General features: G+C 38.5%; 1 protein-coding gene across 1 annotated transcript; it reads right to left on the bottom strand.

Annotated features, from left to right (window-relative positions):
- Positions 1-1,067: 1,067 nt before the first annotated feature.
- LOC109240071 (protein SMG9-like) lies at positions 1,068-6,672 on the bottom strand. Its single transcript, XM_019406688.1, has 8 exons — positions 6,367-6,672; positions 6,171-6,279; positions 5,210-5,325; positions 4,885-5,004; positions 4,639-4,728; positions 3,360-3,499; positions 1,765-2,032; positions 1,068-1,629 (listed from the first exon to the last, which is right to left on the bottom strand). Exons 1-8 carry the CDS (start codon positions 6,571-6,573, stop codon positions 1,477-1,479), a joined length of 1,203 nt encoding a protein of 400 aa, XP_019262233.1. The 5' UTR covers positions 6,574-6,672; the 3' UTR covers positions 1,068-1,476.
- Between the last annotated feature and the right edge of the window lie 4,409 nt (positions 6,673-11,081).

The raw sequence follows: 11,081 nt of genomic DNA, 5'->3' as shown, positions 1-11,081 counted from the left end.
ATTGAAGGTCAAGTATGGTGAGTCGGATAATACAAGGACTAAACGTAGAATGTAGCAATAATTCAGGGACTAAAGTGCTATTTTTTCCCAAAAGGTGATTGGAACAATAATTAGGTCTTGTAGCCAATATTTTAAAAGGCGTGGGCGTAAGGCGAGACATTTTGAATATGCCTCAACGAGGCGTAAGCCCCATTGGGTATTTAATTTTTAATATTTTATAAAATAATATAATTACAGTAAATATTTATAAACAAGTAAAATTGCATAAAAATTAAAAAAACTAACTATATATATATATATATATATATACTCCATCCCCACAAAAAACTAGTCAAAACAATATACTATGCGCTACTTACAAACACAAGTAACTTGAATCGAAAAAAAACAAAGTTTTCTATATGGAGGAACAAAAAGGATGACTAAACTGCAATTTGAACTTGCTGCTATGAAGGAGAATGAAGTTCTCTTTGTATTTGTAAAAAAAATTTGAATATTCGTCATTTTGGGAAATATTAGCAGACTAGCAGACAAGATAAAGAATTGGGAAAGGCTATAAATTAGGGCTTCAATCAATAAAAAATGTCTTGACTTTTAAATTTAATACATTTCAGTTCCTTTTTAAAACTTTTACACATTGACTATTGAGATTTTAGGTATTATATGAAGGACTTATTCAACAAATTTTGTTTTAATTTGAAAAAGTCTCTAAGGCTTACACCTCACTACAAAAACGTGCCTCAAACGCCCGGGAGTACGCCCTGAATGCCCGGGCGTACGCCTCTTGAGACTTTTGCCACACAGGATCGCCTTGGGGCATTTTTTGTGCGTCTCGCCTCAAGGCTCGCTCCGAAAACGCCTTTTAAAACACTGCTTGTAGCAACCCAAATGAAATAAATGAGCTATTAACTGACTTGGGTTAGTTGGCCAACCAATGGTATGGTTGCACGGTGTCTCACTAAGGCAATGAAGAGATGATATCTATACAACAAATATACAAGATTTCCAGTTTTAATTTGCAAACTCAAGGATGCTTCACCACTTTGAATTTGAGACTTGTTCAAAAATAATGAGAACAAATGAAGTTATTATGTCCAAGATTCAGAACATGTCAAAACCCACTGAATAGGAGAATATTGAAGACTATTTTAAACTAGTACTGTTCTCCAGATGCCAAAAGATAATTAGTATATAGTGATAGAATGCTTGCCCTCCTTGCTAGACGTAGAGAATAACCACTTCTTACAATATTGTAACTTTGTAAGTAACCTAAGGCTCCTATATGAAGCTCTTCTTGTAGGTCGTTACTCAGAAGGTTCACTTCTCTTTGTTTCACAGAAAGTTGCACCAAATAAAGCAGAAGGAAAGATGATTCGGAAAAAAAAGAGTATGCAAAAGTCTCCAGGGAAAAAATATATATACAAAAAGACCAAAATTGTCCATCAACCTAGATGAACATAGGAAGATTAATAGCTGTTACCTCCTAACCATGCCTGAACTTTGAAGAGTTCTACAGTAGTCCACAATAATGGGAGAATTCTTAACAATTTCCCATATCTTGGCAGAATTTTTCAGCCAATCACGCTCGGACACAGTCCTTGAGAAAGATGGACCTCTCATTGACAAAACCTGAGGAATCAATTACTCGAAGTTAGTTCCCTAAGTAAATTCACACAACATTACGTCTGGAATATTTGAGAAAAACAAAAAGGTGTGGGTGTGTGCTAAACTGCAGATGTTGAAGGGTGAGGGTGAGTGTGGGACCTGATCCCGCAAATTCCATAATGCTGAAATGTGGCTTTCATACTGTGGCTTCAAGGATTCATCTTTATTTCTAGATGGCAGTAGAAATAATTTCAAATCTTCAGATTCTCGATCAGCACTATGTGCGTTAAGAGGAACAGCAGAAGCATGACTCTCTTTGGCAGTTGTGTGGTTTTTTGATCTCAGAATAGATAAAGAGCAAAAGATTTGTGTGAGTGCCTTCTTCAGTTGAACAACGTTACATGGAGTTAGATCTTCAGTGCGTAGTCTAAAAAAACAAAAGGCAGAACAACAAACTGAGTATTGGTTCCAGGGGAAATGAAATAAAAATTAACAAGAGCAGCTCCAACCCTATAACATTATACAGAGCTATATAGAGCGAGTTATCCAACAGCTGATAATGAAGACACCAATTAACTTTCAGGTACTGGGAAAAGGTCGCACAAAGCAGGAGCATCGTTTGGTAACTCTTGACTTATTTGATGTCATTACGGCACGAACAAAAAAACTTGCATTGTGCAGTTATAACCATGTGCCCATACATCCTTGCATTTTGCAGTTATAACCATGCGCCCATACATCACCGAGAACTTCCGATTCATAGGTCCAAGTAGAGAAGAACACTTGAAGTACCTTCTACATTAACTAACAATTAATTCAACTTTTATATATGATACTATACCCGTTCTCTTTAACCAGTTTATGTTCAACATGGTGATGTAACTAAATTCAAGGTAAACCAGAAGCTACAAACTTGTAAAGATCTAAATTTAATATCACAATCACTATACTTGAACAATGCCAAAGATTGCGTATGAATCAGTTTTCATGTATTGTGTAAGACACCCCTCAAGTTTTTGAGTATAGACAACCACCCCTTTTCTCTTATTTGTCAGTGAAAGACCAGTCATTGACCTGCCATAATAAACTAAAGGCCTATTTTTCCCTTGTACTTGTAAGTTTCCCGTTGTTTTCTAACCTTGTTAATTTCTCTGCACTTCCTCATTGAACTAAATATGCCTCCACTAATTTGCTACTCGATTGCCTCAGCATACAGCCTCCCTCAATGTCATTCCCTCAACCACCTCAATGATCATCTTGTCACCTGGTAGGCTCCCTCTCTCCCGACCAAAACACCATTAAGACCCTTTCTCTGCTAAGCACTTCTTTATATAAGCTTAATTAAAGTTTTCTCCGTTAAAATTCCTTCCAAAATAAAACCAAAAACTGAAAAACAAAGCAAAAAATTGAAAATTACTTGAAGTTAAATCCTTAAAACGGACTTTTGCAGAGGGGATGAGCAGTGACGGACTGTGGAAGGAACCGGAAATCAGTACTTTAGCTCATCTTGACCAGTCAATTAGTAAGAAATAAGAAAAAGGAAGGTCTAGATATTGTTGAAACCTCTAGGTGTTCGGATTTATGAATCAAAGCTCGAGCTGTAACTGATTTCTACTATGTAAATTAAATAAGCATTTTGAAGATAACTTTAGCATAAACACGGAAGTTTGAACAGCTTGGCCCATCTCTTTCATCATCATAACTTATTCACCAGTCCATGCTAAAAGCAAGATCAAAAGTTTAGGTTAACGCACTTTGTATGCACAAAAACTGGATCAGCCATGTACTCTTCTCCACCGTCAAGAATTTTGTCTCTGCTTTCTTTCTCAGAGGTTTGAGGATGGGAAAGGGTTAAAGATGATGGATCAGGTATGCCATGCTTTAGCAAATCAACCTGCAAGAAGAGCACAACAGTACCATATCATGGAAATGCGGGTAGAAAAAGACGCTAGGAGGTTTTCTTAGAAGCAAGACATCACTCAAGAATAAAACAGTTACATTACCATATGCTGGGCAAGTAACTTGAGCAGCCACATAAGTTGTTGACAGTTGAAGTTAAATTTCAACCACAAAGTTACCAAAACAATTTCCAAATAGGGCATGAAAAGAAAGAGAACGGGGTCTTGCTAAGTATAGAACTGTGACATAGAGCAGCAGAAAGTCAGAGCTTAGATGAGAAGCTTTCTTAAAATCAAATTCTTTTTGGCAACAAAGGCTGCTAGCGCTTTATGTCTTGTCACTTCCGACAAAGGTACACGAGAAAGGAGTCATTACATAACCTAATTTAGAACTTTGAGGTATCTGCATCACATGATAGACCCTAGATGTGTTTGGTAGAGCAAAATGAATTACTTCATACATCAACTGCACTTTATTTGTAAAAGTATAAACAACTAAATCTGCCACTTGAATATAAAATTGGTAGATAATTCTAGATATTTTTATCATTTCCAATCAACTACAGCTACATAATAAAATTTAGAGGGTGTTTGGATTGGCTTATAAAAAGTAGCTTTTAAGCTAAAAGTCAAAAGCCATAAGTTGGTAATACCCAACTTTTGGCTTTTGGCTTATTTTTGTACTTTTTATGCCTAAAAGTAAGTGCTTTTAAGCACTTTTTATCCTTGCCAAACACCACACAAACTAAAAAAGTGCTAAAAAGCCAATAAGCACTTAAAATAAGCCAATCCAAAGACCCTCTTAACTTTTTTTAATATAAAGAAAAAATCATGACTAACCAAACAACTTAAATACGTTAAGTTTCATATGTCAAGTTACAATTCCATATTGCCTGCCTGTCTTCGAATGAGCACTTCCAATTGCAACACACTTATTGTAGTGAATAGCTATAAAAATTGAAACTTAGTGAGTTAATTGTGTAATGACGAGAGTTTCAGCAAATAAATATATATTTTCTAATTTTATCAGACAACCAGCTACATCCATCTTCTCCAAGAAACTATGACGATGGGTTACAACCATTTTGTAGACAAACAAGAAACATTCTAAAGCAGTTAAAGGTGAATTAAATACCGTTGACATGAGTCGCCACATGCTAGCATCATGGACTCCCTCGGATACCACTAATATGATATGACAAATGGATGCAAGCAGAACACCAAGCTAGAAACATCCCTTGCACCACAAGCGAACAAAGTAATATTACAATTTTGGCTTTCAGCACCTTAAAGCAAGGGAGGGCGAGGGATCGGGGTGAAAACCGCTAGGTAATAAACAAAACAGTCAGCTCCTGCATCATCAATTTAACTCGGTATTTACCTGGATGCTCATCAGTTCATGAGCTAGCTCAGCTGACAAAGATTCGCCGCTTATTATGGGGACGGTGGATGAGCCATCTGGTCTAATCATTTCAGCCAAAACCGAAGGGCTAAAAACAGGCTGTCAAAATCAACAAAATATCAAAGGTATTTGGATAAGGATTCCACCGTGGACTTGTATTACAAAGAATAGACAACAAAGGAACCCATATAGCATGTTGAACTAGAAGGTTTCGAATTACTGACGGCATTATCACTTGTACAAGCAATAAAAGCAAGAAGTTGAAGTAAGGAAGAAAAAATTTCAACTAATGAGTGAAAGAAACCTGAGTATCAAGCAGTATAATCCGTTCAGCGGAAACCCGTGGTTCAATGCCAACTGTACAATGTTTCGACATAGCCCTTGTTTCTTCTGTTTCTATAGCAAAGGGAGGAAGCACTCCTGGAATACAACATTTCAAAATCCTTACCCTCTGGAACTGTCTTATTCAAAGCTTCAACTTTTATACACTAACTGTATTACCAATTACAGGTAATTTCTATAAGAAACACGGATTAGTAACCTGCAAAAACTGGCAAGTGATGTGTTTGTTTTTATGCTGTCAGTGTATACAATTTATTTAACGGCAAATGGCCAAATATATCCTTGTACTACCAGAAAAGGTTTAAATATACCCTTCGTTATACATTGGGTCCAAATATACCCCTGCCGTAATACTATTGATTCAAATATATCCCTCTTTTGTTAACTTTGTCCAAGGTGGACATCCAATCCTACGTGGCACTGATATTTGATGATGTGGATGCCACATGGCATGCCACCTCAGTGCCTCTAATCCATATATAAAGACTAAAATTTGAAATACTATATTTTTCATGGTAGCGGTAATGGTGCCAATAGTGGTGGAGGGGAAGAAAATTTTAATAGTGGAAAAAATATAGAAAGGAGGGGTAAAAATGGGTTAGGGTCATTGAGGTGGCAAGCCATGTGGCATCCACCTCATCAAATGCCAGCGCCACGTGAGATTGGATGTCCACTTTGGACAAACTTAACGGGAAATGTGTATATTTGAACCAATAGTATAACGACAAGGGTATATTTGGACTCAAAGTATAACAGGGATATATTTAAACCTTTTTTGATAGTACAAGGATATATTTGGCCCGTTTCCGTTTATTTAATGACATTTTCTCATAACACTAAAGGTGCATGCGTAGTGATAATTCAAAAAACAAAAGCATCATTCCAGGAAAAGAAGAATAAAAATCATGTGCAGCTTTAGTTACCAGGGGAGGTAGCATCAAAACCATATATTTCGTTCATTATAGTGGACTTCCCAACCCCTGGAGGACCAATCACACCCACCACTGTAAACTCCGTATTATCCGTTAGAAACTGCGATAATATATTAAAAAAAGGTCGTAAATTCAGAGAAATAGTACCGATAAATTAATTTCCACTAGCAGTAAAAGAAATACTAACCGGGAGAAAACGATCACTGTGGAAATCCCAGGTGTCAGAGAGAAGATTAAGAGAACCAATGCGTGGGCGGTGAGCATTCGAATCAGGGTCATCAGTGCCGCCGCGGTTGAATTTGCCGCCGCTAACAAGTCCAGGCTTCGCTAATAGGATTTTTGGAGCTTGATGAGACTGCCCGCCCAAACTAGGGTTTCCACCACTGCCCGCCATCGCTTCCCTTTTCTCTCCGAATTCAGCTCTGTCACAGTGGTTGGAATAGTAAAATCAGTACAAAGCATCGAGCTCCCACTTTTTAAGCTGGGAATTTATTGCTAGTTTAGAGCACTCAAACAAAAAATAAATAAGACATTTGAACTATTCATGTAAAATAAGGCACATATAATAAATCATTGCATTTTGATAAATTATTTTCAAATATAAAAAGTAGTCATTTCTTTTTATACGGACTAAAAAGAAAATAGATTCATATAAATTGAAGCTTAAGGAGTAGTATTTTAATTTCCATAAAAATATTGAATTGTTAATTATTATAATTTAATAATTTTTATTTTATTTTTAAATATATAAATATTATTTTAAATTTTGTAAATATTTTGTATTTCATATTCTGTATACGGTTCGGGATTGCCCGGTTTTGCTAATTAATCGACACTAGGGGTTCATATCGAGGGTTAGCCTCGTAATGGATCGGGCTATAACACGAAGACGAGGGGTCGAGTTCAATAATCGAGGTGTCTGTCCAGACCGAGGTCAGCAACAATCGAAACTAAGTATGACCGACTTCGAGTTAAGTACAATAACGGAAAGACGAGATATCCATAACCGATCGGAGATCACAGCGGAGATCTCGGAATAGATCAATTCAAGGACAGTTATTTGTTGTACCAATCATAAGATTTGCTTCCGTAGTTAGAATTGTACCAAAATTAGGATTCCTCTAGTATATAAAGGGGAGTCCCCATCATTTGTAAACACCTGACATTCATACAAATCAAGGCCATATAATATTTCTCTCTTTCTCTTGTTCATCAACTTAGTGTTCTTTAACTGTTCTTACTTTCATCAGCTCGAGGGCACTGTCCAAGTATTGGTTTGTCTTACATTCTTGTCAATTCCCATCATTTATCTCCAAGTTAATCAATTGGTATGAAGTGAAATCATGTATCCTTAAAACCACATTACAAGTTTAATTGTTACTCAATTTTTCGGGTAAATGGTTTGGCGCCCACCGTGGGGCTAAGGATAATAGTGATTGCTTAATATTTTAACCTTTATAACACACACTGCTTTTATGCTTGTTCTCATGAGTATTTTTGCTTTCAAGAATCAACATGTCGAACTCTTAAGCAGTACCCACTCACATTGATACCAGCCTTGGTCTTTATGGCGAAAAACGAGCACGTAGTCGCCCTGGGAAATGGAGTTCCTCCAATCAATCCCGACACAACACAGGCCGTAGATCCGGTTGATGTCAGTTCTCGTGTCGCCATTCGAGGAGATTTAGGCGCCGACCCTAAAAATAGCATCTGTAGAGACGCCCGGGCAACCGGTCAGAACGCGCAAAATGGTGAAGAAGGCGGAATTAGCCTTCGAAAGATATTGACATGCTACAAAACTCAGAAGGCCGCGATAGCGCAACTCCAAAATCAGAATCGACCCCCAAGCAGAATCGAACTCGATACATCACAGGAGGTTGCTCATAGGGTCAAACCCGTACAGGAGAAATTGAACGATAACAGATCGGGAATTGATCCCGCCATCATGAAGATGCTATAGGAGCTCACTAAACGGATTGAATCGGGAGAAAAGAAGATCGAGGCTAATGATAAAAAGGTAGAAACGTACAACTCACGAGTTGAACAAATACTGGGGCCACCCCCGATCCTAAAGGGTTTGGATTCGAAGAAGTTCGTGCAGAAGCCTTTTCCTCAAAGTGCGTCCGAAGCCCATTCCTAAGAAATTTCGTATGCCGGACATCCCTAAGTACAACGGGACCACCGATCCTAATGAATACATCACTTCGTACACATGCAGAATAAAGGGAAATGACTTAGAAGATGATGAGATTGAATCTGTTTTGTTGAAATTTTTAGATTGAAACTTTATCTAAGGGAGCAATGATATGGTACCACAATTTGCTGCCAAATCCTATCGATTCTTTCGCCATGCTCGCGGATTCGTTCGTAAAGGCACACGGCGGAGCAATAAAGGTCGCGGCCATGAAGTCAGACCTCTTCAAAGTGAGATAAAAGGACAATGAAATACTGAGGGAATTTGTATCTCGATTCTAGATGGAACGCATGGACCTACCCCCGGTTACCGATGATTGGGTTGTCCAAGCCTTTACTTAGGCTTTGAACGAGCGAAGATTGAATATCACGTCAACTAATGTAGAATCTGATTGAATATCCAGCGGTGACATGGGTCGATGTGCATAATCGATACCAATCAAAGATCAGAGTCGAGGATGATCAGTTGTGTCACGCCCCAAATTCGAGGGACATGACCGGCGCCCGACCGGGTAGCCCCAGCCAAGCGAACCTGGATGCCTTTCCTAACCCACATGTTACCCCACGTTTTCCTTACTCAATTATTCAAGAATTTGCCAAATAATTAATTAAGAACACTTTTTAATTTACAAAACACATACATACTTACATAATAGTAATGAAATCACCAACTCATTACCAATGTATGAAAACACGGATCTACACAAGTTTCTAACCCACATCTACTGTCTACGGAGCCTCTAATAGTACAACAGGATAATACAGTATTTGCCGGTAACAAGGCTCCGGCTATACCTTACACAAAATCAACTAAAGCTTCGGAAACAATGTGGCCTGAACCACGCAGGGCCCCGAGAGGAAAGGGGCTCACCAAAAAGCTGATGGATGACGAAGGGGAGCTACGATCGGTGGACTGGAGTACCTGCTACGGATCCACCTACAATTATAACACGAATGTAGCGCCCCCGGCAAAAGGGACGTCAGTACATTTGAATTGTACTGGTATGTATGAACAAACTTTGCTCCAAGTAAACTCGAACCATAAGCAAGTAAGTAGCAGTAATAAAAGTGACAATCAAATCCACAAGGAGGGAACAATTAAGCCAACAGGTATACAATCTCTCCTCCATAAACAAGCATGTAATTGTAATGAAAATAACAATCAAATCCACAAAGAAAGAGCAATTCAACAAGTTTACAATCTCTCCTGTTTCGCTTTCCAACCTTATTACCTTGGCCACCCTTATTACCTTGGCCACCCTTATCACCACAACCCACGCCTTATTTCTTCGTGTTGCGGCGCGCAACCCGATCCCACCGAACAATCACAATTCACAAACAACACAACAACAACAACAACAACAATTCACAAAGAATAACAACAACAATCCTCAAGAAACAACAACAATGACCCTCAAGGAACAACAACAACAATTTACATGAACTTCCATAGCCATCAATACCATTTCCATGTATTCCACTACTCATATGCATTAATAGGTCACAACGATAATTTCCCACGACAAACCACATATGTTACTACCACGGTCATTCCGATCACATCAATTCCCATTTCCTTCCATTACTTGTTTCACAGTTCTTACCACATAGTACATTCACAATCGCAAACTTGGTTTATTTCTAATTACTTGCATCAATATAGCGAAGGCACAACCACAATCACTCAACCATACCAATCATAGGAATTTCACAAACAAATCACGTAGAAATCACATACCAAGCACTCAAACACCCAAACAAGGCGATTTTACAAGTTCAAAGTTAGCCATACATACCTGGAGCCGAATTCCCTTTTAACTTCTATTTCCAATTCACCAAATGGTCTAGCAACGTCAATCTAGTGCACAAGTTAACGCGTATGACTTAGAAAAGAAGTTCACAATTTCTACTCAAACTTATTTAGGTCATTAACCCATCTTTGTACCATCTTTTACTCCTACCCAATTACTCTCACTAGGTTTTAGGTTATAGAATGACATGCATGTATGAGTTCAACCACTATTTTCAAAAACCAATGCATGAGACTCCGCCCCCCCTAGTTTAAACCAGAATTCAGTGAAAAGGGTTAGGGATGTTACCTGCAAGAAAAAAGGGGGGATGAAGATAAGCTTGAAATTTCCCGGCCCGGATGGTTTTGAAGAATCAAATTTGGAGAAGATGACTTTCTCTCTCAAGACCCTCTCTTCCTCTCTCTTATTTTGTGCAGAAGATCGATAAAAATGAGGGGCTGGGGGTGTTTTATTAAAAAGGGGGTCGGGTATAAAATTTAGAAAATAAAAGCCCGAGCAAGATCTGCGGTCGCATTCTGCGATCGCAGAACTGAAATGCGGTCCGCAGAATTGCCCCCAAAACTCTGATGATTCTGTTTGGGTCTGCGACAGGAATGCGGTCCGCATTCCTGTTATGCGGTCGCATTGTGCTCCGCAGAACTGACCTTCACAAATCCTTGAGGAACTTATGCGACGATTATGCAGTCCGCATATTGGTTATGTGATCGCATAATAGATCGCATTTTCAACATTAATTTTGACAACTCTTCTGTTCCACTCTGCGGTAGAAATGCGGTCCGCATATCAATTATGCGGTCGCATTTTGGACCGCATCTTGATCTCAAGTTTTACCAAACCACAGCTTCACTATGCGGTAGGAATGCGGTCCGCATACCAGATCTGCGACCGCATTCTTGAC

This window comes from Nicotiana attenuata, unplaced genomic scaffold (genome assembly GCF_001879085.1).
Source record: "Nicotiana attenuata strain UT unplaced genomic scaffold, NIATTr2, whole genome shotgun sequence".
Lineage (NCBI taxonomy): Eukaryota > Viridiplantae > Streptophyta > Magnoliopsida > Solanales > Solanaceae > Nicotiana > Nicotiana attenuata.
This window is presented reverse-complemented; position numbering and strand designations above follow the sequence as displayed.

What these genes read in the sequence shown, in the direction of transcription:
- LOC109240071 (XM_019406688.1), bottom strand. Translation starts at nt 6,573, where the DNA reads ATGGCGGGCAGTGGTGGAAACCCTAGTTTGGGCGGGCAGTCTCATCAA. An exon ending in ATGAACTGATGAGCATCCAG is followed by an intron (nt 4,729 to 4,884) that starts GTAAATACCGAG and finishes GGATGTTTCTAG; the next exon opens with CTTGGTGTTCTGCTTGCATC. An exon ending in TGTGGCGACTCATGTCAACG is followed by an intron (nt 3,500 to 4,638) that starts GTATTTAATTCA and finishes CTCTTCTTGCAG; the next exon opens with GTTGATTTGCTAAAGCATGG.